We start from the raw sequence: 27,722 nt of genomic DNA on the forward strand, positions 1-27,722 counted from the left end.
GAATTTTAGCTGGAACTTCTTTTTAGATATTGGAGTGAGACAGTGGCGGAGAGGGTGGGCTTGAGATTCAGGGAAAATAAATTATTATGAAACTCTGCATTGAGATCACAGTAAAACTTAACCAATCTAATATTTTCCTGTGTATGTGATCAATCAGATATGCAATTTTGCATGACTGTCTTTTGTTCAAATGTCATTCATAACTCATGTCATTCATTCCAAAATATAAGAAAAGATGATGAAGTCTTTCCAAATTTCAGAAATAAACAGAAGGTTAGAAGAGGTTTTGTAAAACAAATTAATAGAGACTCAATATGTTTGCACAATAATAATTTACAGGTTTTTTTTGTTTCTTATCAGAAATATGATTTCATATGAGTTGATAATGACACTTCAACATGTCAAGACGACTCAGTAACTGATTCACCTATGAATTTAATAAATTTTTCCCTTAATTAAATGTATTGACAGTGGATTGCTCTTGTAATAGGAGTGGTGCACAAAGCTACAAACCAGCCTACAGGTCCTGGAATGTGAAAAGTTGAGAAGTGAGTCACAATCAGTACAGTTATAACAGATAAATGCCACATATTAAACCTTTGAGATTAGTGGAAATATAATGAAAAACATGAGTGCAGTTGCTTTCAGGAATGATGGAATGTGGAGTGTGATGAGAGGCAGAGGCCCACGTCATATACACAATAATCAATTTGGCTATGAAGCAGCATGCTATCATACCTGGGGGACCAGAGGGACCAGTTTCTCCCTTTGGACCGGGTGTACCGTCAAAACCAGGAGCACCACTCTCTCCGGGTAAACCTACCAATCCTGTTACACCTATGGAAGATGAACATAAACTTAGGCAATAGCTACGGGAAAATACATGAATACCTATTGTTACAGTAGACATTTGGGAATTAAGGCTGTACCTTGCTGTCCTTTAGGGCCAGGGTAACCAGGCAGTCCTTTGGGCCCCGCTGGACCAGGTAGGCCAGGTGTACCAGGTTCACCTTTAACACTCTGAAAAGGACCTGGAGGCCCAGGTGGTCCTTGCAAACCTGCAAATATGAATGGAATGATAGACGTAGAGGGATTGAATACACTTATAAATAGCACCATCATTACAGTTAAATGCTGTGTCATGGGTCAACTTTGAAAATTAGAAAAAAGAATTAAACTCAATTGTATTTTGCATTATTCTACCTTTTGGGCCAGGTACACCTTGATCTCCATGTTCTCCCTTGAAGCCACCTGGCCCGGGAAAGCCTTTAGATCCTGAAAAGAAATAGGCAGTGTTATTATCAGGTGGTTCACTGGTAACCTAGTGAGCAGTACTGCATGGATTCAAGCACAGCACTAAAGGGGACCCCTATAGTATTGACTTATGTCACTGCTAGGTTCTCATACAGCCACTGCAGTAATGGTGGCTCATTAGAAGGCTGAATCATGCTAGGATTTTAGCACAACATTGGTGATATAGGCGGCTCGTATGAAGCTTGGTGAGTGTCGCTGCTAGGATCCTAGTACAACAACTGTGATACAAGTGGGTCACTGGTAGCCTTGTGAGTATTGCAGCAAGGATCTTACTACAACCACTTCATTCTACCTTCCCCACCGGTAGCCTGGTAAATGTCACTGCTAGCATTCCAATAAAAACACTATGAAGTAGTTGGTGACTGTTGCTTCTTGGACTCTAGAACCAACACAACAATCCAGGTGTCTAATTGGAAGTCTGGCAAGTGTTTTGCTAGCATTTTATAACCTACTGGGCCAGGTATTGATTATATGCACCATACTTATTTAGGAAATTAATTGTGCCTAGATCCAGTGGTCATGACAGTGACACTGTGTAGCAGATGACTTAAGATTTTTGTTTAGTTATTTTTTAGTTTTATATGGCATGGACCACGTCATTGTTGATCATAGAGTGCTTTACATTGAGAAGGTATATGTACAAGGAATCATTAAACCAACTTGTGAAGGGGCCAACAGACAAAAATGGGAAAGATAGAATAATTAAATGCAGAACAAAAAAGAAGTTGAATTTTTGAAGGCATATTAATAGGTATTTCTTCAGAGTACCAGGAGGCAAGTGGTCTAGATTATAGGTGCAGCCCCTGAAAACAATTGTTGGGGTTTTTTTTCTCTCAAATTTTGGGGTTTCTAGAGTGAGCATTTATTTTTGTCTTTAGGGTGTCTGCTTTTCCTAGAACACTTGACACATTATTCACCAACATTTTGCTATGAGTAGGTGTGACTTTCTCTTGTAGTAATCCTATGTGAGAAAATGCCCCTTCATGCCTGGTTAACTCTGTTTCTTTCTTTCGGGTGTCTGTTGCTATTTCTTAGACTCTGCATACTGGGACACTGCTGTCCAGTGCCCAGTGTCTGAGAACTGACCACTGAAAAATTGACTAATCCCTTATTGGCATAATTAACTCTCCTGTAAAGCCATATGTTATGGTCTAACACATACACCGTGGCATGGAAAGTAAAAAGTAACCTGTGGCCTGCAGCACTTATTGTGCAATCCATTATTGTGACACATGAATGTAAACATATTTATTGTACAGATAATAAAATCCAATACAATTGGACAGAAGGAAAAAGAAATGCAAATACAAGCAGAAGCTAAATACATACTAAAACACATCATAATTAGAACACACATAATAATAAGAAGAAAGCATTCCTACCTAAAAATATAAAAACAGTCCTAAATATAAAAATAGACTAAACCACCAAGCCCGGAACTCTACATAATGCATAACAAAATAAAATACATAAGCTCAGGCCCTAAAGTGCAAAGTACATTAAAAAAGACTACAATGAGTGCCGGCATATGCCATTAAAATCCACAACTTAACCAACAGCAACGGTGTGGCAAGAGCAAATTCCAATCCTGCCTATCCTTTGCTCGCAGTGCCACTAAATTTAGATTGAGCAATTTTAACAAATGTAATCAGTAACACATTTAGCATTGAGTTAGCAGGGTCCAGAGACTGAATAATAGCCTGTCGACAGGAGCGAATTCCCAATTCATTCCACTTGCGTAGAAGCAAAGATCTACGCTCATTAAGTAAAGCTGGACACAGACAGACCACATGATCTAGTGTCTCCTCCGCATTATTACAGCCTCTGCATATCACCCCTTCCCCAGAGGATAGCTGCTATTGAGGTAGATGTTTCAAAAAAACCCAATCACCCATCCTTAAGGCCAAAAAGTCCTTTTTCAACCGAAACCCATAAGAACAGGAAAAGAAGCTAGAAGGCATACCTGGCTTAAAGGAATTAATTACTGACCAGGCATGCTTCCGTTGAACAAGGAGGGAACGATCTGAGTGATACGAATACTGTTGAACAAGCCTTTTTACGCCTAACTTGAACAGAGAATGGGAGGGGTTACTTTCCCAGAGGTCATCAATGCCCAGTCGACATTTGCATTCGGCCAAAAAATGGAAGTATGATCCCTTCGATTTGGACTCACTGATTTCTTGCCACTGGACTGCCTCTCAACAGCCGTCTGTGGCACTGCGCAGCTTATGACAGAGCTTCAAAAAAGCACTGGCACCAACTGCCGACAAATCCGGAAGCCCAAATTCCAACCGTACCTGCGCAGGTGAGGCAAGGCGCGGAACATTGAAGACACTCTTATAGATTTTATTAACCAGCTTATTTAATGGGCAGGAACCTTTGCCCAACAGAATTTCTTGACCATAAACCAATGAAGGGATAATCTTTACTCTCATAACTTCCATTAAGGGAAGAGAGGTCGGCCCCTTTAAAGCTTTAGATAATTTGGATAAGGCCACCTGCAATGCCACAGCTTTGAGTTCGATCTCCTTCTTGTGTTTAACAAAGCTGCCCCTAGAGTCAAAATGCACCCCTAAATATTTGTAAGACTGGTAGGAAACAAGTTTACAGCTTTTATAATACTAACTGAAACCTGAATGTTTTTTCCTTCCAAAGTTGGTTTTCAGCAAATTAACTTCCAGTTGATTCTCGGAAGTAAAAGATGCAAGTTGATTAAGCAGCCGTTGAAGGCCAATCTTAGTATAACTAAATAGTACAAGGTCATCGGCATAAAGCAGATGACTGAGCCTAAGGCCACCAATCTTAGGGGAATGAGAATTAACAACATCGAAAGACGTTGATAGAGCTTCAATAAACAAATTAAAAAGAAGAGGAGCAAGCACACATCCCTGTTTCACACCACAAAAGGTGGGGATTTTTCTAGAAAGAGAACACCCATCACTGAGCTTAATAAAAACCCAAGTATTTGTATGAAGATCTATGATGGCCCCAAGGAGTACTGGGGGGATACCCCAATTCTGCAGTGTAGCCCACAATGCGCTCCGGGGGACCCAGTGGAAGGCCGCCTTAAAAACAACAAAACAGCAATTTAGCATTAAGCCTGATAAAATCGTCCTGTCTATCAAAATAGAGAGTGCTAGCAAATTTGTCGAAGTGCCTGAGCCAGCAGAAAACCCTGTTTGAACATCAGGAATTAGGGCCTTTGAGTCAGCCCAGGCACGAAGATCTTGAAACAAAAGACTGGCGTACAACTTTGCCTCGTTATCAAGCAGGGCTATCATCCTAAAATTAGCAGGATCTGACCTTGAACCACTTTTATGTAAGGGATGAAGAATGGCACCCCGCCAAGACTCAGGAATTGTTGAAGTCAAAAGGCAGTGCTCAAACAGATGGGCAAAATGGTTAGCCCAAAAGAGAGGATCCTGTTTGAACAGTGCCTGTGAGAGACCTTTGGGGCCGGGAGCTCCAAATTGCTTAGCCCTTGAGATAATATGAAGAAGGCGTAATTGAAAGGACTTCTTCACCCCCTGTATTGGAGTTGGTGACCCAAAAGGCATGGGACACGTCTTAGACAGAGCAGAATTAGGGCTATTATCCCCCACTTTCAATGATTTCCCATCTGACTTACTTGCAGAAAAGTGAGTCGTCAAATAAGACGTCCAAATTCCTTCAGAAATGTTGCCAATGCCAATGACTCTTTCTATTTAGATTGTTAATAAGGGACCAGAATTTCCTAGGATTTGAGTCTTTGCTTGCACTTAAAAGTTTAGCCCAAAACTGATTAAGGTGGGACTGGTAGTCATCGTAAACAGCCTTCCTGTAGTCTTTCCTCAATTGTTTATATTTAATAAGTAAACACGCGGAGTCAGGACTTTTCCTGAGTGCCCTTACTAGTCTGTTGCACGCTTTCTTTAGATTCCTGGATTCCCTAGAAATGACCAAGGACCGGGGTGGAGAAAGATTACGTGCAGGTTGGTGAAACCTTGACAACAAAAGGCAGGAAAGTTTGGCCCAAGACAGAACTGGAGACTCACAACCCGCTCCCTCAGAATCAAAAAAGTTAATACATTCAGATAACACTATGCTGCCAATAGAAGAATTCCATTTTATGTGCTTTAAAGATTCAGAGCAGACCCCACCACCCACCGCCCACATAACATTACGTAAAGGAAATCTGGATTTGATGGATGCAATTTGTGGACGGTGGTCGCTCTCACTTTGAGGCAAAATCGAAAACTTCTCGATAAGGGGAAACAATTCACTGTTGCAAATAGTATAATCTAAATAGGAGTAGGATCGACCATCCGATCTTGTCCACCAGGGAGGCACATAAGCGCATAAGCGGCCATTCAGGACTTTAAAGTCCATACTATTAAGGTGCATTACTGTGTACTCTCCCAATGGGCAATGCGGACAGCCCTGAGGCCTCAGTTGTTCGGGAATTAACTGGCGGTTACAGAGATCAGGGCCGTCCAGAGCCTCCATTGTGTCTTGAAACAAATTTGTATGAAAATCAACGGTTATGAGATAATTAGCACGAGGGTACTCCCCAACTAAATCGCCCATAATCTGCATCAGTCAAGACAACCTGCCCTTTTTATCCTCTGTGCCAGGCGTGATATAAACATTAACTACTATAAGGGTTTGCTGTGCAGTCCTATCCTTAATGACTGACCCCTGAATCCAATTATCATCCCAAACCAGTGACAGAATACTCCCAATTAGTTTGACAGTTACATAGATGGCCAGTTCTCCCTTGGCACGACCATTCTTGCTCGTTCTAAGAGCAGGTTTTCACATTTCTAAATACCTGGACAGCGGACAGCTGGTCTCAGCCCACGTTTCCTGAAGGGCAATTACATCATAGCTATTCAAAAATGCCAAGAGATCAGCTGAGGCAAACTTATGCACAATCCCATTGATGTTCCAAGAGCATAGGGACAGATATCCAGACGTTGTCCCAAACCCACCCACCCGTGATGGTCAATGAGGACGCCCGTGCAGGAGGGTGGAGGGCAGCCAGTCCCAATTGGATGCCCCCTGGGAACCAAAACCAGTGCAAGGGGACCCGTCAAAGGTAGAGGTTCCACCTAGAGCACCTTTCAAAATTGAAAAAGGCTTCAATACTGTGGGAGATGTTGGGCGTTGAAGTTGTGACACATGATAACATTGTGTTAATCCAACCATTGTACCCCTAAGTAGGACTTGTATCCCACAAGGTAGGGGGGCATGGTACTTAAAAGTGGTTCATGCAGCAATATAACGTTACCATGTCCATGTGGTGACATGTAAAAATTGGCTAATCCCTTATTTGCATAATTGACTCTCCTGTAAAGCCATAGGTTATGGTCTAGAACATACACCCATGGCATGGAAAGGAAAATGCCACCTATGGCCTGCAGCACTAATTGTGCCATCCTCTACTGTGACACACATGGTGTCAGTCCTACCTTTTCGCTCCTATGTAGGCCTTGTATCCCAAAAGGAAGGGTGTATGGTATTTAAAAGTGGTACATTTATTGTTACCATGTCCATGCGGTGACAACCCCAAAAGAAAATCACAGTACAGACTAAAATATGAATTCTGCAATCTCAGGTTTGGGACTATCTAGAAAAATTATTTGATCACTATTTTTAGTATTTATGAAAAATACAATCTAATGGTAAACTTAGATTTATAATATATGTTGAGGAAAAGTTACTTTTAGAAAGTTACCCTTTCTCTTCCTAAAGCTCCTGGAGATTAATTTGTATTAGTTTGACAGCTGCTGCTCCGGCAGTGCTTGACCTTAATGAGGTGCAAAAACTGCTCCCAAAGCAGAGACAATGGCATAGGCCTGGTTGAATGATGGATTGGGAGTAGAAAGTGTGATACATCTTAGCACAGGAAGAGCAGCTGGGGAGGTTCCAGGAACTTCATTAATTTGAAAGGGACACATGTGAAGCCTGTCCATTCATAGTTTAGTGTTAAGGGAGGTCCAAGGAAGGAATATTCTTAGTTCTTTAGGCCCAAGGTAGCCAGTTGGGTACCACCCCAGTACGAGGGGGGGCTGGACCCAGTTCCAGTTTAGGGTAGCTAAGGAGGAGAGGGCTGCTTATTTTCCTAAACACAGCCCTGCCTGGCACACAAGCCCCATCCATGGTCAAAATACCTGTATCGTCTTGGATTCCCCCTAGAATAGTGCAGTCAAAGCAAGTTTGCAGCAAAACAAATAAGGTGTACTGATAACAAGGACAAGGTTGCCCCAGGAACATTTTCTATTGGTTAGGGATTGTTCAGGGGTCACACCCACCCACTGGTTACTAAACTGTACAAAATGGACCTCACCACCAGCTCCTTGGGACACTTTCTAGACCTGTAAAAGAACACAAAAATTACTGCACCACTTGTTGGAGACCTGAAAGACTGGACCTTCTCCCATTTGTACCCACAACACAGCAAAGAACTCCAAGGGTTAAGTGGCTGACCTCTTGTTTGGCTACATGGACAGAACAAGCTGCAAGAGGCCTTTTTCCTGGAGCGACTGGTGACCAGTTGCAAATAAAAGAAGGCTGCACTCTGCTGAAGTGAGATATGACCCCTAAGTCCTCTCCATGACATCTATCTCAAGTGCCATAGTGGCGTAGAGAATGGCTCATTATAAAATCTGAAACATTTCAACTTGGAAAAATGTTGGACATCCAGATCTTTGGAGGATGGGGACCAACCACCCAAGTCAATCTGCTCTATAAGCAACCTTGCTGGGCAAGAAAATACGGTTGATCCTGCCTGGAGCTTTTCACTGCCAGAAACTCCTGCTTAGCAGACCAACATGGCAAGTCTATATGACGTCAGTGTGATCTTCCCAGATGCAGCCTGCTGTTCCTCCACAGTAGAAACCTGAGCTCCATAATGGGACTAGAAAGCTTAGCCAGAGGAAGGGACCAACAGTATTGAGTCCATGTAAGGATGTCTCTGGGTGCAAAAGTTTAGCTTTTCCAGGTCTGAGCTTTCCCCACCAAAACTATGCTGTCAGAGGAACCTCATCCAATGGCTATCTGCCTTTGAAAGGATGTCCTTGGATATTGTCGGCAACCTTGCCCCACAGAAGTATTTTGGCTTCCATTTCAGAGACTGAGTCAAAAGGTAAAATCTTTGACCTGATCCACACTCTCCATCACAGTCGCCCTGGAAATCGCACCTAGATCCCAGTCACACATTAACAGCACCTTCTATTGGCGCTTTACTTTTTCTTGGCATTTTTATGTCTTAGAGCTTTAAAAAATTCATATCTCCAATTCCCCTTATTGTATTATTTTTGTTCTGGTGTCATTTTGTTTATTACATTTTACTCTATTTTTATAAATTAGAGTGGAATTTTTATTGCGTTGTGTTTAGAACTTCTCAAAGCTTTACACATTTTCTTTAAGTTATGCCTGTCTTCTCTGTGCTATAGGCTCAGGTTTAAATTACTGACACCTTTGCCAGGCCCTAACAGGTTAGCAATGTTATTACATGTGGTGGCCTACCATGCACCCCAGCTAATAATTAGTTTTCTTGTATCCTGGCTTGCTCCTTGACAACAGGAGTAAACCAGGAGTACTACAAGAGGAAGTCCCAGCAGAATTTTCACGAAACAGTCCCTAATTTCTGACCTAGATATGATGGTGAATTATGTTGAAGGATGATGTATGCGAAGCATACAGTTCTAAGAATGCATCTTCTATCCAATGGGCATCAATTAAGAGATCTTAACAATGGAGTGATGCAAGCAGTCTTTTTGTTGTTAGAGACAAGCCTTGCAGCTCCTTCAGGGGTGAAATGCTGTATTTGGTGATGCTTGTGAGTTGAGCAATTCTGCAATCTACATGGGATAGTACTAAGGATTGTATTATCAACTTACAATCATGAGGCAGAACCACATAATTTTAGTTACACATGTTGCGTATTCTTGCTTAGATTTCTTATGGGGTCCTGCAAAGTGTTTGTGTCCAGGATAAAACCTAGAGATTTTGCTTCTTTCCGACTGCCATCCTAGTCCAAAGAAAGACTGAGTCCAAGACCATATTATGAGCAAGGAAATGAAGGAGTGATGAGCAGGGGCTCTTTAAAGTTGTCAGTTCATCTAACACATCTGCTGCTATAAAGCAGTAATTAATTTTCACTTGATTTTAATTATTTATAGAAATACGGGATGAGAACGAGGTAATAGTAAATGCATGTTTTAGCTGAAAACGTTTCATTGGTATGCTTTGTATTTATCCATTTGATTAGCCTGCACTGGGTTGCCCTCTTACTACTGTTTTGGTGACCGGAATCCATAAATGGATCTGTCAGTTGTCACATAATCCAAAATTAGAAGTGCCTTAACAATTAGCTAGTCTTCTTTACTTCTAACAAGGTTCAAGGGTGGTACCTTTGCTATGGGTGTGGGATGTAGTCTAAATTTAAGTAGAGCCACTTGTGTCACAGAGGTCATCAGAATGTGACAGTTTATGCCTTATGTTAATCAAAGTATTAATAGTTAAACGTAGAAGCTGCACTGACACGCAATTTCAGTGTGCATTTGTTTGTACTGCAGAGTTCGACTTACGTGGTATTTGTAATAAATTACATTTTAGAGGGATACAACTGATGTTATAATGTAATTTAGACTCTAGATTAACAGTGCATATCGAAACTATATTGAATTTCTAACGATGAATGAATTGAATATGTGCATAAGTGAGAGAAATGTACTTCTTTGTTATATTTAATGAAATGCATTAACAAAGATTTTTCATTTAATATTAAATGTATTACTCATATTAATGAAATATTATTGATGTTGAATTCATACATTTGCATATTACATGTGTTTTATTAAAACGTGTTAATTAAATGTATTGCTATGATCGTCTTGCGTTAGCGTGAGTCAGTCTTGTTGAAGATGGAATTTCATGGCTGTGCAGGAAATGCTAATTTAATTTCATAATGTTTCATAATGTGGTTCTTTCAGGTTGTTTTCCCATGAGAAGACTAGAAGTTGGTAATAGACTCCATTGTTCAGACATAGAGAGAAAGTAGAATAGTGCCCCTGAAGATAGTACATTGTGGAACATGGACTGACTTCGTATACAGTTGTTTCAAACTTGCGTGGAGTCACACGGATGGAAGATGTTCTCATGGAAAGCTCGGCAAAGGAAGAGTATGTTTCAACTTGAAGTTGTGGGGTGGTTATTATTGGGTAAGGCCCCTTCCACGTGACATGGACTGATATCTTTGGTGAATCAGAATACCTTAAGACTTTTGATATGGCAGTGTCCCTTTGAACTTTGGGGAGATGCTGCTTAGATTCCTGACCCAGATGCTGTGCTGTTGAAGAGTCCCTGAATGCGGAGTCCTTTTGGAGAGGTATCGTCCTCTCTGCTTTTGTCCCTTGAGATGCCTTTTGAGACTTTGAAATCTTTACCCCCTCTTCTCAGAAGACTTGTGATCGAGCTTCTGATATGCTCACGCTTTCCCTTTTTACCTATCTTCTGCCTACCTTAGTTAGTAGTTTATAGTCTGAGTTTGTATTTTCCCAAAATATTTTTGCCCTTTTTGTGTTTATCTATTTTCCCCACGTTTTGCTCCACAGATGTATTTCCCAGATTTGGTTAGTTGTTGGGTTTTCACTGCCCAGCCTAAATTATTACTCTGTTGAATTTAAATTCACTGATGATTGCTAACCCTAAAAAATGTTTGATTTCTGCATCTCAAATATTTGTTTTAGTACTATGCATTGTTCTTCTTGAATGCTTAGTTTTGTTAATGCTCTTTCATCTGAACTTATTTCGTCACCTTGGGCAACCCTTAGTGATTATGTATCTTTATAATTTAGCTTTGCAAATAGTCTACATGACTTTGAGCTTGTGTTTGTAATAAATCCCTTAACTTTATTTCCTACTGGAGGTTTTCCTTCCATGGCCACATTGGTCATGATGTTAAGATTAATTGGGTTTGTATTTAAATGTTGGTAGTGGTTCTACCACACTACTTACTGGGTCCGAAGATTGATCAACTTCAAAGAGCATTGATTCCTGCAATGGATGAAAATGCTATAACAGTTCTTGTAGAGAGAAAATTGAATAAGATTGTCAAAGAAAATGCAGAAATGATGGCAGGGATTGTGCTGCTATGTTACAATTGTCACCACAGTGCAAAATGATATTTGAGTATTTCAAATTCTTATAGAGGATAAATTCCTTGAGTCCTTCTAGAAAGATGTTATTATAGCCAGGTCTATGGCAAATAATACTGCATATCATGGTGATCATGCTGGTTGACTAATTTCTGATACAAGTCATTCAAAGTGTTGAAAATTGGGAGATTAGCATTGCTATGTGCTAGCTGAAAATAGATACTTTATGTGCAGTTTAGAAGAGTGAGAGTGAACTCTTTGCATAACTGTAATGCACAACTTTAGGGAGGCATTGCCGAATTGCTGAATTATTTATGTTTCTCTGTGAAAATTCACCACCTAAATTGGGAACATCCAAGAGTTCCTTTCTTGTTTTACAGAATGAAAAAAAACATGTTTTAAATGACCGCTAAGTTATACTGTGAAACACTGGAGTAGGCAGAAAATTGAAATACCCCCCCACTTTGAACTAGGGGTGTGCGAAATTCACATAATTTGCTATTTTGTGATTATGCGAAAGTTTGAGAAAAATACAGGGAACTGTGGGAAATACAAATTTGGCATTCAGTGTTATATTTTACAGTGAAATGTGTTTGTGCATATATTTGGGATGTGAGGACACATTTTGTACTACAACTAAAACAATATTGTGAAAACGAGTTCTGCAAACAACAGCCACTCCTGTTTTGGTAGTCTGCATTGCTCACATAAACATGCAATAGTATTTTGCCATGGCATACAGGCATAATTCCAGGAGTTTTGCATAACATGAAATTCTCAAAATTATGCAAATTGTGATGGCGTAATTGAAATTTCACTAGGCCTAACCTGAACCAAACCTCTAATGATAGCCAGTGGGCAAACCAAGTAAGCCTGACTCTTCTTAGAACAGTTCTGTTCTCCCATACATCGAATCATACTCCCACCCTTCCATAAATTCTTTAACCTTTTAATACATCTTCTTACTATTACAATAAATATTTAATCAGTTTCCATGCTTTCACTCATCAATCAACCATTTCACATTTTCCTATCCATCGTCTGACCATTCTGCTCACACATTGAACCATCCATCTTTTCACTCTTTGATCATTAATCTTTCTACCCTTATAATTACCTATCCAATCATCCTCTCATCCTTTCAAACATCCAGGCTTGCACTCTTTCTTTTGTTGTTCTTTTCACTCTTTGTCCTTTCACCTCTCCTTTTACAGTTCCTTCCTTTCACATTAGCTTTCATCCTTTCTTCTTTCTTCCCTCCCAATTTTTATCATTCTTTCTTTTCTCACATTTTTACATTCTTGTCTTCCTTTACCAGATATGCTCTGTTGGTCTCTGTCCTTATGCCTTATCTGTCTCCTTCAAAACACACTTCAATGAACTTGACTCACTTTGTAGCCCTTAACTCCCATCTTTCAGCCCTGCATTATTCTTAGAACATTTTACTAGCTTTTGTTGACAGCACTGCAGACTGAAAGGGCCAGTCTAAAATGAATGAACTTCAAGTTAGAGGCAGATTACCGGGCCATCCAGAGCAGCGCCTACCCCCAACTAAGATGGTAAAGCTGTGTGTGCGACGGGTAATCAACTCCAATGCTCTCTCCCTATGTTGGAGTCTCATCCTGGCTGGGAGCTATGTGGAGCCTAACGCATTGATGGAGACGCAATGGAGGGAAACAAAGGCGCTCATCTTGTTCAAAGAACTTAATTAAGAGAAAGTATGGAAGCTATTTTTTGTCTTTCTTTGACCATTGTGATACATGTGCCTGAATTGTAAGAATGACAAATGTAACTGTAAAAGTAATCATACTAATATAAATGTAAGTAGAAACCACTATTGTTTTAACTTAATTTCTTTTATAGCTCAACTCATGCCGCTGGAGGATGTTGGAGTGTGTTACGTCACATACTTTTATGAGACAATGAAGCATGCACATGTAAATCAATGTACAGGAAATGCTACATACGATAATGAGGGTTATAAGGCGTAGGAGACACAACATTCATACTGGTAGGCATTTAACTGTAAGAAATACTTGGTCTGGGGAAACTATAAGTCAGAATTTAAAACTTTGGGTTGTCTGTATTAATAAATACATTACTACCCAAATAACCACCTTTTAGCAACCATGGAGTAACAAAAGATTGTGAAAAAGCAATAATTTTCTAAACCTATGCCTGAAAGTTTTCATGCAGCTCCTTGATGCTGGTTCTTAGCTCACTGTGTTACATTAGAAGGACTGCAGTGTACCAACTTCAATTAACAAAAGAATCTATTCAACAAAGAAGTAATTACTGATCTTTCATCATAAAAATCAAATTTGGGATCTGCATATTATATGATGTGCTTTGTAGCAGGCACATAAATCCCCTTTGCTGCATTGAGTGGGATCAAAATTGTGACTAGGTGTAGGAAGTTGGCTCTCTATATATAATTTCAAAGTAAGAAATAGTATGCACAGAGTCCAAGGGTTCCCCTCAGAGGTAAGATAGTGGCAAATGTAGATAATTCTAATGCTCTATTTTGTGGTAGTGTGGTCGAGCAGTAGGCTTATCAGAGGGTAGTGTTAAGCATTTGTTGTACACACACAGGCAATAAACAAGGAACACACACTCAAAGACTTACTCCAGGCCAATAGGTTTTTATATTGAAAAATATATTTTCTTAGTTTATTTTAAGAACCACAGGTTCAAAATTTACATTAAACACTTTAAATGCAAGGTACTTCACTTAGATACTGTAGGAACTTTGAATGAAAACAATATAATGTACAGTCTTTGTAAAAATGGCAATAAGCTATTTTCAAAGTGGACACAGTGCCAAAATCAACAGTTCCTGGGGGAGGTAAGTAAAGGTTAGATCAGGAGGTAAGTAAAATACTTACAAGTCTCAGTTCTGGGGCATGGGCAGCCCACCGTTGGGGGTTCAAGGCAACCCCAAAGTTACCACACCAGCAGCTCAGGGCCGGTCAGGTGCAGACTTCACAGTTTTCAGTGTAGCCATTATGGAGCTGTGGAGTTTGTTTTTGACAAACTCCCAGACCATATACCTAATATGCCCACACTGTACTTACAATGTCTAAGAATGGACTTAGACACTGTAGGGGCATATTGCTCATGCAGCTATGCCCTCACCTGTTGTATAGTGCATCCTGCCTTAGGGCTGTTAGGCCTGCTAGAGGGGTGACTTACCTATGCCACAGGCAGTATTTTGTATGCATGGCATCCTGAGGGGGATGCCATGTTGACTTTGCCTTTTTATCCCCACCAACACACACAATCTACAATGGCAGTGTGCATGTGTTAGGTGAGGGGTCTCTTAGGGTGGCACAACATATGCTGCAGCCCTTAGGGACCTTCCCTGGTCACAGGGCCCTTGGTACCACTGATACCTTTTACAAGGGGCTTATCTGTGTGCCAGGGGTGTGCCAATTGTGGAAACAATGGTACATTTTAGGTGAAAGAACACTGGTGCTGGGGCCTGGTTAGCAGGGTCCCAGCACACTTCTCAGTCAAGTCAGCATCAGTATCAGGCAAAAAGTGGGGTGTAACTGCAACAGGGAGCCATTTTCCTACAATAGGCAAAATAGATATAAAAGTTTTTTTTATTATCATTAGCCCCTGAAAATTACTCGGCATGCAAATACCTCAGCACCAGGTGCCTTTAAACCATTTAATATTCTGAAACGCAGTCACTTTGTGACTAGATACTTAAGGCAGCACAGACGTGTATTAAAAATTGTTGAACCGCACTCACATAATAGGACAGCTCATTCCATCTGGCTGACCTGTGCTGCACGGACAGAGCCAGAAGTGGGCAAGGGACTTTCTCCCTCTGCTGACTTTGTCATCTCTCTGTGGTCTCTCACTCTGACACAGTTACTCCTCTCTCCTGAGGAGTGGGGTGTTTGAGGTCTTGGGAGCAGCTAAACTTCAAACGGGTGTCATTGTAGCACTTTCAAGCACTGCATTAAATTGTCAGCCTTCTGATCAGTGACACAGACACCTCAGGGGTTCTATCAATATTTCTGAAACAACAGACAAAGGCATATGTGGCATCACCTCACATGCGTGCTCCTACCAGGCACAATGGTGGGGGCTATCTTGGGGGGATATTAAAGGCTTGTGAGTCAAAGAGAAGGAGGTGCAGCAGGCTCAGTAAGACACTGAGGTACATTTACAAAGCTGTGTAAATAAGCATTAAAGTGGGGGTTAGCCCCTCACTTCAAACAAATCAACACAATGGAAAAATAAGCTAAAAAATACTGTTCATGTTCTGCACAAATGGAAAAATATCACCTATTTGTGTGGGAAATAGCCCAATTAGCCTGATCTGGCAACACGGTTCCACGCTGCAGCCAATAGGAATCTGGAAAACATCACTGCACCTAGTATAACATGCACAGGAAAGCAGCCCGAGTAAGGATTCTGGGAGGTTGCAGAACTAAATAGGCCTGTCACTAGATGGAAAAATAAGCTGGTGGACTACAGTCCTCAAGTAGCAACAGTGCATCGAGCAAAAGGTTTTTGAGGCACAGAAATGGTGTGTCTCAAGTCGAACTGGTATGTCTCGAGTCAACTCTGACATGAACAGGTAAGTTTGGCATCCTCTGTTCTAATATCTCCTTGGCCTAGTGGGGCCGAAATAAACCTCACCTGCTTCAGCTGATGGAGCCGGGGGTTTGATGACACCACTGCTGGGGAAACATAATGAATTTGTGTCTCGCCCTGCCTTGCTTAGTCTTTTGAATCAGACTTCTGCCATTTTAAAAGACATCAAGGGCCTCATTAAAGTTTTGGTGGACCTGAGACCACCAAACCTGCAGTGGTAGTCTGACTGCCGCAATCCTGGCAGTATAACCGCTAGTTTACGATCCTAGCTATCGGATCGCCCGGGGACCGCTGTCTCCACTGTGATCAGGGATCCCAAATTGTTGGCAGTGGTGAAACTTGTGGTGATGAGTTTGTCACCGCTGTGCTGATCACGACTTTCCGCCAGCCTTTTCATGGGGGAGTCCCTGCCATGAAGCATTACATAGAGGTCAATCCATATAGATTTTATATGGTTTCCAAAACATTAAGTCCAGACAAAATGAAAGAAAGAAAGAAAGAAAGAAAGAAAGAAAGAAAGAAAAAGAAAGAAAGAAAGAAAGAAAGAAAGAAAGAAAGAAAGAAAGAAAGAAAGAAAGAAAGAAAGAAAGAAAAAGAAAGAAAGAAAGAAAGAAAGAAGTTTGTAGTGTTTTTGTGGAAAAGCCAACCTGACGAAACCTATGCTGGTGATTCCTCATTACCGAACCTCTTTTGCCAATTTTTTTTCCCAATAATGGCATTCATCAGGCTGATGAAACCACCCTGGAGAATGCCCTTCTGGCTGAAAAATCTTTTTGTGTAAGTTGGCTTTCCCCCTCTCTTCCAATGTATGGCGGTAGCCACTCTGTTGTTGCAGTTAGGATTCCCAGAGATAGAAATTCCTTGGTTTTCTGATCAGTAATAAGTTAGTGCCTGTTTGATAAATCTCCACAAAACTTTGCAGACCTATTTCTTTTTCTACATTGCTGTATGATGTAACATTTCGTGGTGATTAGTTAAGATGGTGCAGAGAAAAATGAAGAGGGGTCCTAAAATGCTTTTTTGCCCCCAATGTATTTTCCATAGACATTCCATAGCGGCAAAATGGCTAAATGGATTTTCATGAAATTTCCCGAAATATAGATCATTGTCTGGAAAGAATCGCTTTTGCTATTTAATGAAAATCCATTCAGTAGTTTTGTAGATTAAAGGCTCAGAATCTCAGTGATATCTCAGGCCGCAGTATACAGCAGTAATTTTGAGGTATACCGCAGTACTTGCCAATGACAAGTACTTGTCAATGACGAGACAGTATATGATTGGCTAACAACTGCCTTTTTAAAAGAGAAAGGCGGTGGTCTTGTTTAGACCACATTTTGGCTGTGTTATGGGTTAGTGCCTTGGATATAGATAAGTAGTACGTTTTATTGTTTGTTCCTACCTATTACCAATTTGCTAAAGTAGTAATGGGTACAGAAAGATATTTATATTTTTTTATATATTTTTTAAAAAGTAACAGAGCACCCTGCTTCTACCTAGGAAGTAGCTTAGTACTTAAAAATATTTTAAGAGCAATTGAATATGTAAAAACAAAACACAAATACTACATTATATTTAAGAGGAAACACAGTCTAGTAGTTTTTAAAAATGTTTCAATTTTTTATTTTTCTTTGATTTCACACAACCAGTCTGCATTCTGTGTTTTAAAGGGAAATATAGTGTAGTACAGTTTACTTGAAAAAATTAAATAAAAAATTGAAAACACTGTACTACACTATATTTCTGCTTAAAAGCAAGAATGCAGACTAAGGGCCTCATTCAAAGTATGGCGGTCCATGGACCACCGAACTTGCGGTGGCAGTTGAACCGCCGCAATCCTGGCAGTCCAACTGCCGGATTACGATCCTGGAGGTTGGACCACCAGAAAACTGCCACCTCTGTCGGCATAAGGGGTCCCAACAAGTTGGCACTGCAGTTGATCACGACTTCCCTTTTTGACAGCCTTTTCATGGCTGGGTCCCCGCCATGAAAAGGCTTGTAGAAAGGCAATGCTGGGTCCCCCCCTGTCAGCACTCTCAGAAGGCGCACAGTCTGAGGGTGCTGTGTGATAGTATTGGCCTCGGCTAATGCCGCTGCTCTGTTTACACTGGGCGGATCGGTGGAAATTTCATAATACAACAGTTTCTGCCAATCAGCCCAGTAGAAAAATCGTAATATGGAGATGGTGAGTCTGCTGGCTTCATGGCCCGCCTCACCAGTGCCGTATTGGAGTTGTGGTGGTTCAACCATAATAAGGACCTAAGTGTGATCTAAACTATATTTAGCAATTTCAATTTTGGAAGGTCAAAATATTGTTGAGACCACACTTAGGGGGGTCATTATGAATTTGGCAGATGGAAAAGGCAATGCACCAAACTCCCACGGTTAGGTTAACGCCAGTGCGGTCCCCTTCCTGTGGGTCCCATTACGAGTTTCCCGCTGGGTCTGTTTCCGCCCGCTGGCCCTGTGGGAAATAGCACACAACATTGACTCCAGCTCAAAATTAAGCCGGCGGCAATGCTGCGGTACGTAGGGTGCAAGAGGACCCATCATGCTTTTCACTGTCTGTAAAGCACGACGGGGCTTGCCCTGGGGCACCCTACACCCCATCTCCACCAGTCCTTACATGGCGGGTCTACCACCATGTAATCGCCAGCGTGGAGAGGGCTTGTAATCCCCAGGGCAGTGCTGATTGCAGTGCTGCCCTGGTGGATTAGGACTGACAGCACCGCCAGCACTGCCAGCCCCTCCGGTGGAGGAGAAGGGGCAGTGCTGGCAGTCCGCGGCCCTGGCCATCTTAAGACCGTCAGGGTCCTGATGAGGCCCTTAGTCTGCATTCTTGGTTTTAAGTGGAAATATAGTGCAGTACAGTGTACTTAGAAAAATAAATATGTAAAAATAAAAAATAAAAAACCTATTACACCATATTTACCATTAAAGTCCTGAACACATAATAAGTGTGTTCTAAACAATATGGTACTACCACAGAACTTCGCAAATGTTTTCTAAAATATATAAAGTAATAAAACAACTTTTACCTACCTTTACACACTTGTATAAGCTGACTCACTCATTTCTATACACTTATCCATTCCTATGTGACACTATACTTACACTTAAAAGCCAGAACACAGCTAAAGTGTGGTTTAAACAATATTAGCTGCCTTTCACTTTTATAAGGACATTCATTAGCCAATCAAATACTCTTTTGCCATCTTCAGGTACTGCGCTATGCTGCAAAATAATGTGGTGCACTGCAGCCCAATATATCACTACATTTTTGTGCTTTATAGGCCTGATTCTCAATGGAAAACGTACACTTTGTGTAAGCTTGTGACTGCCACTCCACTCTGACACTCCACATCACTCACTCAACGACAGGCCACACCCCTCTATGACACTGCACTCTACCCCATGCCTTTCTACTCTAGACTCTAGGACATACCACTCCACTCTATGCCACTCCACTCTATGACATCCCACTTCACTCTGTGCCACTGCACTCTATGCCCCTCCTCTCGAAGACACTTTACCACATGTCACAACTTGACACTCCACTGTATGGCACTCCATGGCACTCCATTCTACAGCATGCCACTCCATTCTATAGCATTCCAATGCAGTATATGCCACTCCAATCTACGCCCCTCCACTCAAAGACATTGCACAAAACACCACTGTATCACACGCCACTCCACTATGCTGTACAACACATCCCTACACTCTACGCCACTCCACAGCACTCTACTCCACTGCATGCCCCTTCACTGAATGCCACTCTACTCTACACTACGGCAAGCCACTAGATTCTACGACACCTCACTCAACTCTATGGCATGCCACTCCATTCTACAATACACCACTCCACTCAATGACACTCCACTCCACTCTAAGAAACTCCACGCAACTCCACACTATGACGCATGCCTTCACTCCACGACATGCCACTCAACTCCATTACACACCACTACATTATACAACATGCCACTCCACCCTCTGCTGCTCCACTTTAAGCCACTGTATTGCAGTTTAGTCCACTTGACAACACTCTACGCTCCACAACTCTATAAAGCTGTACTTCACTGTATGCCACTGTCTGACAGTCTACTCCACTCTATGGTACTCTACTCGGCTCTACAACACTATATTCAACTCACTCTATGCCACTCAATGCCACTTTACTTCACTCTATGGCACAGTAATGCAATATACTCCACCGTACAACACTACTCCACTTCATGCCACACATTCTACACCACTGAATGCCACTCCACTGTACAACACTCTATGCCACTCTACTCTAACACACTGTACAATACTCCAGTCCACTCTACGCCACTCCATGCCACTATAGTGTATCACATGCCATTCAACTGTCTACTATCCACTGTACACCACAGCAGTGTATGGCACTCTACTCTACCACACTACGCAGTACACAATGACCCTTTACACCATGACATTCTATGCTACTCTACTCTATGACACTCCACTCTATGCAACTTTACTCTACACCACTCCACACCACTCAACTCTACGACACTCCTGTCTATGCTAATCCATTTTTCCCTACTGCAGTCTACCCAGTCCACTCTATGCCACTCTACTTTGTACCACTCCACTCTAAAGCACTCCACTCTATGCTTTTCCACTCTATGCCACTCCACTCCATGCCACTTCACTGTATGTCACTCCAGTCTATGCCAATCCACAATATGCTACTGCACTCTACACCACTCCACTCTATGCTATTAAACTCTTTGCCACTCCCCTACAGGTCACTCTACACAATTCCATTCTACATTCTTCCACTCGACTCCACACCACGGCACTCCACTGTATGTTATTTCATTGTACACCACTCCATTCTATGCAACTCCAATTTACCCCACTCTACTCTGCACCACTCCACATTATGTCACTCTACTCTATACCACTATATGCCATTTCACGCTACACCACTAAACTCTATGCCACTTACCTTTACACCAATCCACTCTACGCCACCCCACCCTACCCTATTTGACTCTAGATCACTTCACTCTATGCCATTCTACTGTACGTCACTCCACTTTACACCAATGGAATCTAGGCCACCACTTCACTATATGTTGCTCTACTCCACTTCATTCTACGGTATTCCACTCTATGCCACTCCACTCAATATCCCTCCACTGTGTACATTCCACTCTATGCCACTCCATTCTATGTCATTCCACTCTACACCACTCCACATTATGCCACTTCACTCTACACCACTCTATTCTACATCACTTAAATTTAAGCCACTCCACTCTATTTTACACTATTTCAATCTAAGCCACTCCACTGCACACCACTCCACTCTATGAAGTTCCACTCTATGGCACCCAGCTCTACACCACTGTAGTATATGCCACGCCTCTCTATGACACTTCACTCTACCCTATTCAAGTCTATGCCACGCCACTCTAAACTAGTCCATTGTATGCCACAACACTCTACGGCACTTCGCTGTGTGCCACTCTACTCTATGTCACTACACTCTATACCACCTCATTCTATGCTATTTTACTCTATGACACTCCTCTCTACGATATTCAATTCTACACCACCCCACTCTACACAACAGTACTGTACACCACTCCACTCTACACCACTCCACTCTATGGTTTTCCACTCTATGCGACTCAACTCTACACCACTCTACATCACTCCACTGTATGATCTAGTCTACACCACTGCACTCTATACTACACTCTATACTAATCTACTCTATGCCACTCCTCTATACATAACTCCACTCAATGCTATTCCACTCTACGCCACAACACTCTACACCACCACCCTGTGTGCCGCTCCACTCTATGCTACTACACTCTATGCAATTTCACTTTACACTATTCTACTCTACTGTATACCACTCTAATCTATGCTATTCAACTCTACACCACCCTACTCCACACCACTGTACTATATGCCACTCTATTCTACATCACTCAACTCTATGCTATTCCACTAAACACTACTCAAATATACCTCACTCAACACCACTAAATGTTATGGTATTCCACTCTATGCCCCTCCACTCTACTCTATTCAACTCTTTACTCTCTACTTTAACTCTTTACTTCAACTCTTTACTACTCCACTCTATGCCACTCTACCATACGTCAATCCACTCTACGCCACTCCAATCTACACTATTCCACTCTACACCATTCCACTCTACATAAATCTATGCTAATCCACTCTACAGTATTCCACTGTACACCACTCCACACCACTCCACTGTATGCTATCACACACCACCCTATGCCTCTTCACTCTATGCCATTCCACTCTACATTACTCCACTCTACTCCATTCTACAACACTCCACTGTATGACACTTCACTTTAGGACACTACTCCACTGTACTCTATCACAGTCCACCTCATGACACTCCCCTCAGCTACTCTCCACTCTACAATTTCAAAAACATTAAAATTCAATGAAAAAAATAAAGGTTAAACCAAGGGTTAAAGACTAGCTATAGTTAGGGAAACTTTATTTATTCTTTCTATACAAACCAAACTTAAACTACAAAAACATTATAAATCCTAAAGATATAGTTATAACTTAGATTTATAATTTACACACCACCTCCAACTTACTATATTGTGAGTATCTTTGTACTCACTGCTATCAATTTGCTAGCCAACTTGGGATTCCAACATGGGACGGGTACATTTTGTTCCACAAAACTTTTTTTTTTCATGGAAAATGTGTTTTAGCTGTACAACAATTCTTCAAAACAGATTGTCATTAGGCTAATGCTCAACTTTTTGGGGTTTCATTATAATGAGGGGATATCAACAAGAGACAGTGAGTCAAGTTAACAAAGATAAAAAGAAAACATGAAATACCAAAGAAAGATGTCTCTTCCAATGTGAGGCAGGAAAGTCCAAAGCGAAAAATGATAAAATAGAAGCTAGAAAGAATGAAAGCAAAGAAAACTAACACACAGGCAAAGTGTGGTGTGATCATGGTCTGAACAAAGCTGTGCTTGGATCTACGGGAGCATGATTCTGGGTGTCCATCCATGGAGCCACCATCTTAGGAAAGTCAGATTGCCCTAAAAATATTGCATCTTCTACAATCATTAAAGGGGGGATATGAAATTACACTTTTTCTAAAATGTAAAAATCCTTCTGTTGAGCTCTAAATCAATCAACCTTTGATGGTGACAGTTAGATCAAGGTTGTACAGTATTAACGTTCCAGAAACCATTTGGTCCTCAAGGAAATGGCAGACAATTACTTGTGAGACACAAAAGTAAGCACATCAAAAATTATCTAAATAATCAAGCTTATATTTTCTTATAGGCTTTGACAGTATTGCTGCTGACACAACCCATGAGTATGTAGGAAGTGTAAAGGCTTAGTGCATGCCGGGGAGAGCACAGTAATAGTGGGGTTATAAATCTGTACACAGAATTACCATTTCCATGTCGACCCTGTTGCTACCATGCAAATCTAAGTATTTGGTATAAAATTGGGACTAACACACAGGCTGTAAAATACTGCATGTTTCCACATGTTTTCCCACATTGTCAAGCCAGTTAGTGGGTTTAGAAGGAACTCTTATTATTTTCTAACCCTCCTTTAATGATTAAGCTCTTATGGAAGAGCAAGATTTTGGCCAAAACAAAATTACCACTTAACTTGTGATCTCATCCTTAGAGGTATAGCAAAGAGCCGGATTTCTGCATGACACCAGCCTTTTGGGGTATTATTTATGAAGTCTCTCTACCAGAAGAACTTACATATCGACACTAACAGCAGAGTAGCTACATAAAGTGGTAATTCAGTAATCTGTGGAAAAATAGGACAGTATACTACGCATTATACTACAATGCACACATTTATATTATACAAATCTATGAATTAAGGTCCAGGAACAGGAGATCATTGGCCTTTAACCGCAAGATTGTTTGTCAAATTCTACAGTGGTTATTAGAGCCCAGGTATTGTGGTAGCAGGATCAGACCGTTAACTACTAGGCCACCTATTATTTCATTTAATTCTTAAAAACCAAATAGTTTTTTGCAGAAATATGTTCATCTGAGGTGACATACCAAAGAACTTCTCGGAACAATTGTCTGCATGCAAAATATGAAAGGCCACTTCACATATCATTACCCTACCTTCAAATCCTGGAACACCCGGGGGGCCTGCATCTCCTTTCTGTCCAGCATTTCCTGGTGTTCCAGGTTCACCCTTTGAACAAAAATAACACATAAAAGTAGTCAGTATAGAGACCCAAAGTAAAAAAAGAGCTTTGCTGAGTCATCTCACCACTTTACTCTCACCATCATTAATTGTTGAGCCAATACTGGAATCCCTTTGCTGCAGCCAATTTATATTTAAATTTAAGCCATACAATTGGCTTTTTGTAACTGTTGTTTGCCTTGGTCATTTATGCATTAAGTTCACTTATTATGTAATAAATCACCCAAATTGAATGGCAAACACCAGCTAACAGGATGTAAAGCACCAAACAGCTCCCCTGCAATAGGAACTTACCAGTCATTTTTACTAGTCAAAGTCCAGCTGCTTCTACTTTAGGGTAAAAACCAGTTGATTATTTACCAGTGCTATGCAATTTGTACCACGAATACACAGGTTACAAATTAGAAAAATAGGTCCACTGAGCAGGACAAGATTCAAATGAATACTAATGATGCAACACCTAAACATTATCTGTTTTTGGATTGGTGGATTGGTTGCATTTGTGAAATCTCAAAGAATTGTTCACACCAAGACAATGAAGAATACATATCTACTCGACCTATCAAAAGAAAGCAAAAATAATGTAGACTTCTAAAGTAAATAGGGTTGGACACACAGTTTCCTTAGTTAACCAATAATGGAATTGTGGAATCTGGTGGCATTCACCACTGTTTCTCACTTTGCAACATCTTATTCCAGCATGATTTTATGTGTGTTATTGTTTTGCCTAGTAGATGAACATTTTGTTATTTCAGTCATTTAATCCACCTAAAAGGTTTTAACAATATGAATAGCCAAAGGCAGAATGCAGTGCATGTTAATCGGGGGGAGGGGTCTGAGACCCTACGGGCTCTGGCAATTGTTTATGTTTATGTGTACTTTACTTATTAAGTGCAACAGTGCATCAGTCACTAACAAGGTTTCTTGGCACTGCTTTTAAGTTTAAATAAACTGTTTATGTACCTGAACTGGCAGGACATTCCACAATTTGGCAACAGTCACCGAGAATGCTGAATTAGCAGAAAAGTGGAAATATGAACTTTGGGAATTTTCACAGAAACGGACCATTAGAGCATAGACATCAGGCACGGCAATACCAGAAAATTCTCTGTGCCAGCTGGATGAACTGTAGTCATATAATAGGTGGGTCGAAGTAGCAAGAAGAATCCAGTTGTCATAGTCAATTTAATTCAGTTCAATTCAATGTTCTGACTGCTCCTACTAAGGAACAGAGGGCCTGATCTAGAGCTTGGCAGATGGATTACTCCATCAAAAACGTGACAGGTATCCCACTACCATATTACAATTTCCTTAGGCTATAATGGGATCCTAATACATTGGACAGGATATCTGTCACATTTGTGACGGAGTAACCACCTCTGCCAAACTCTAAATCAGGCTCAGAGTTTCCGAATAACAGTTTCAAGAGTAGAGTACACATTGAATGGTTGATTTATCACAGAGGTCGGGGTTTCAGGAGTAGTTCTGTATTATTGTAGTGACTAGGGTTGATAGAGTATGCAATTATGTGTATTTGTATTGCAGCACAGTGACTTCAGAGTGTTTGATGAGAGTCCTTCACAAAAGAGAAAAGTACATCAGTGTCCCCAAAGTGCTGATATTTCCATATATGTTCATAAACAAATGCTCCAGATTCGAGATAAGTTCGGAATGTGGATTGTTTTTGAAGCACAAAAGAAACTGGATTCTGTTTCACAGATTTTGCAGAAAAGGTTCTAGCCGCCCTTATACTGATTTCAAGTGCTAGACAACCATGACTACTTATTGAGATGGGCCAAGATGGTAAAAAGGATAGTGCAAATAGCTTGTGCAAAGTTGAATTATATTTAGTTTTCTGAATAACATGAAGAGATTTGAACATAAAGAGGCCAATGGCTGTGTCTCAAGCTTGGACTAAAGTGGTATTATGCTTTCAGGTTTGAGCAATCTAGGAACTCAAGTGCACAGTCTCTAAATCAGGAAAACCAGAGTAGATGAAAGATGCATCTAAAATGCATCCGAGAAGCTTGGATATGAGTTGTGAATAGTATTTGCTAAGGATTTACTAAGGGAAAGGAACCAAAGGCACACCAAAGGACAGTAGACTTTTAATCACAAATAAATGTGTGAGTCTCAGGCATTGCTTACTTTGTAAGAAAGTGCCAGGGCCCTTGTTAGAGGCCACTGCAGTTTGCACCGCAAACTGTCCCTGCCAGTGCTGTCAAAGACAGCACCAGCCCAACTATTTACCATCTCACTCCTGCAAGTGTGACAATTCAAACTATTCCAGGCACTTATAGCTATAACAATGGCTTGTGTGTCAGGTATTAGTAATTTTGAATGTATATTGAATTATTAAACACTGTAGTATAGTGGTAGGTTAGAGGTAGGATCAAGGTTAACATTAGGTACTATGGGGGTCATTCTGACCCTGGCGGTCGTCAACCGCCAGGGTCGATGACCACGGAAGCACCGCCAACAGGCTGGCGGTGCTTCCTTGTGTATTCCGACCGCGGCTGTGAAGTCGCGGTCGCCCAGCCGGGTCCGGCGGTTTCCCGCCGGATTACCCCCGGCTGGGAGAATCCTCCATGGTGGCGCTGCTTGCAGCGCCGCCATGGGGATTCCGACCCCCTTCCCGCCAGCCTGTTTCTGGCGGTTTTCACCGCCAGAACCAGGATGGCGGGAATGGGTGTCGTGGGGCCCCTGGGGGCCCCTGCACTGCCCATGCCGCTGGCATGGGCAGTGCAGGGGCCCCCTAACAGGGCCCCAGGGAGATTTTCACTGTCTGCATTGCAGACAGTGAAAATCGCGACAGGTGCAACTGCACCCGTCACACCCCTGGAACTCCGCCGGCTCCATTCGGAGCCGGCTTCATTGTTGCAGGGCCTTTCCCGCTGGGCCGGCGGGCGGTCCTTTGGCGGGCGCCCGCCGGCCCAGCGGGAAAGTCAGAATGGCCTCTGCGGTCTTCTGACCGCGGAGCGGCCATTTGGCGGCCCGCCAGGGTCAGAATGCCCCTCTATGTCATAAAGAGAAAATGGCTAAATTAGCTTTATGATTTAGGGTAGTATCATAATTGGGCGTTTCTAATAAAAAAAATAGAAAAATATGCAATAAGTATTTTCAAACAGGGGAGGTAAGTACCAGTGAAAATCAGTACTGATTCATAATTAATATGTTTTCAACCAAAATCTCTTTACTGAAATGTTGGTATCGTCACTTGTATAAAAGGTATTCTAACACCATAGTTTTTCATTGGAATTGTTTTCAACAAAGTGTTTTGGAAATGCTATTTCAGTTAAATGTTTTGTAATGAAATGACACAGTCTAACTGAAAAGAAGGGCTATGAGAACATGTCCCCCTTTTGCACACCTTCATTGTTCTTAGGTCTGATGAAAAGCAACCTAT

General features: G+C 41.4%; 1 protein-coding gene across 1 annotated transcript in view; it reads right to left on the reverse strand.

Annotated features, from left to right (window-relative positions):
* Positions 1–27,722, reverse strand: part of COL4A1 (collagen type IV alpha 1 chain) — a 521,418-nt gene that overhangs the window by 41,978 nt on the left and 451,718 nt on the right. Inside the window, exons 44-47 of the mRNA XM_069205109.1 lie at positions 24,232–24,304; positions 1,204–1,275; positions 930–1,058; positions 739–837 (exon numbers count right to left, since the gene is read on the reverse strand). Coding sequence (XP_069061210.1) covers positions 739–837; positions 930–1,058; positions 1,204–1,275; positions 24,232–24,304 — 373 coding nt within the window. The remainder of the gene's footprint in view (positions 1–738; positions 838–929; positions 1,059–1,203; positions 1,276–24,231; positions 24,305–27,722) is intronic.

Source organism: Pleurodeles waltl, chromosome 8, assembly GCF_031143425.1.
Source record: "Pleurodeles waltl isolate 20211129_DDA chromosome 8, aPleWal1.hap1.20221129, whole genome shotgun sequence".
Taxonomy (NCBI): Eukaryota; Metazoa; Chordata; class Amphibia; order Caudata; family Salamandridae; genus Pleurodeles; species Pleurodeles waltl.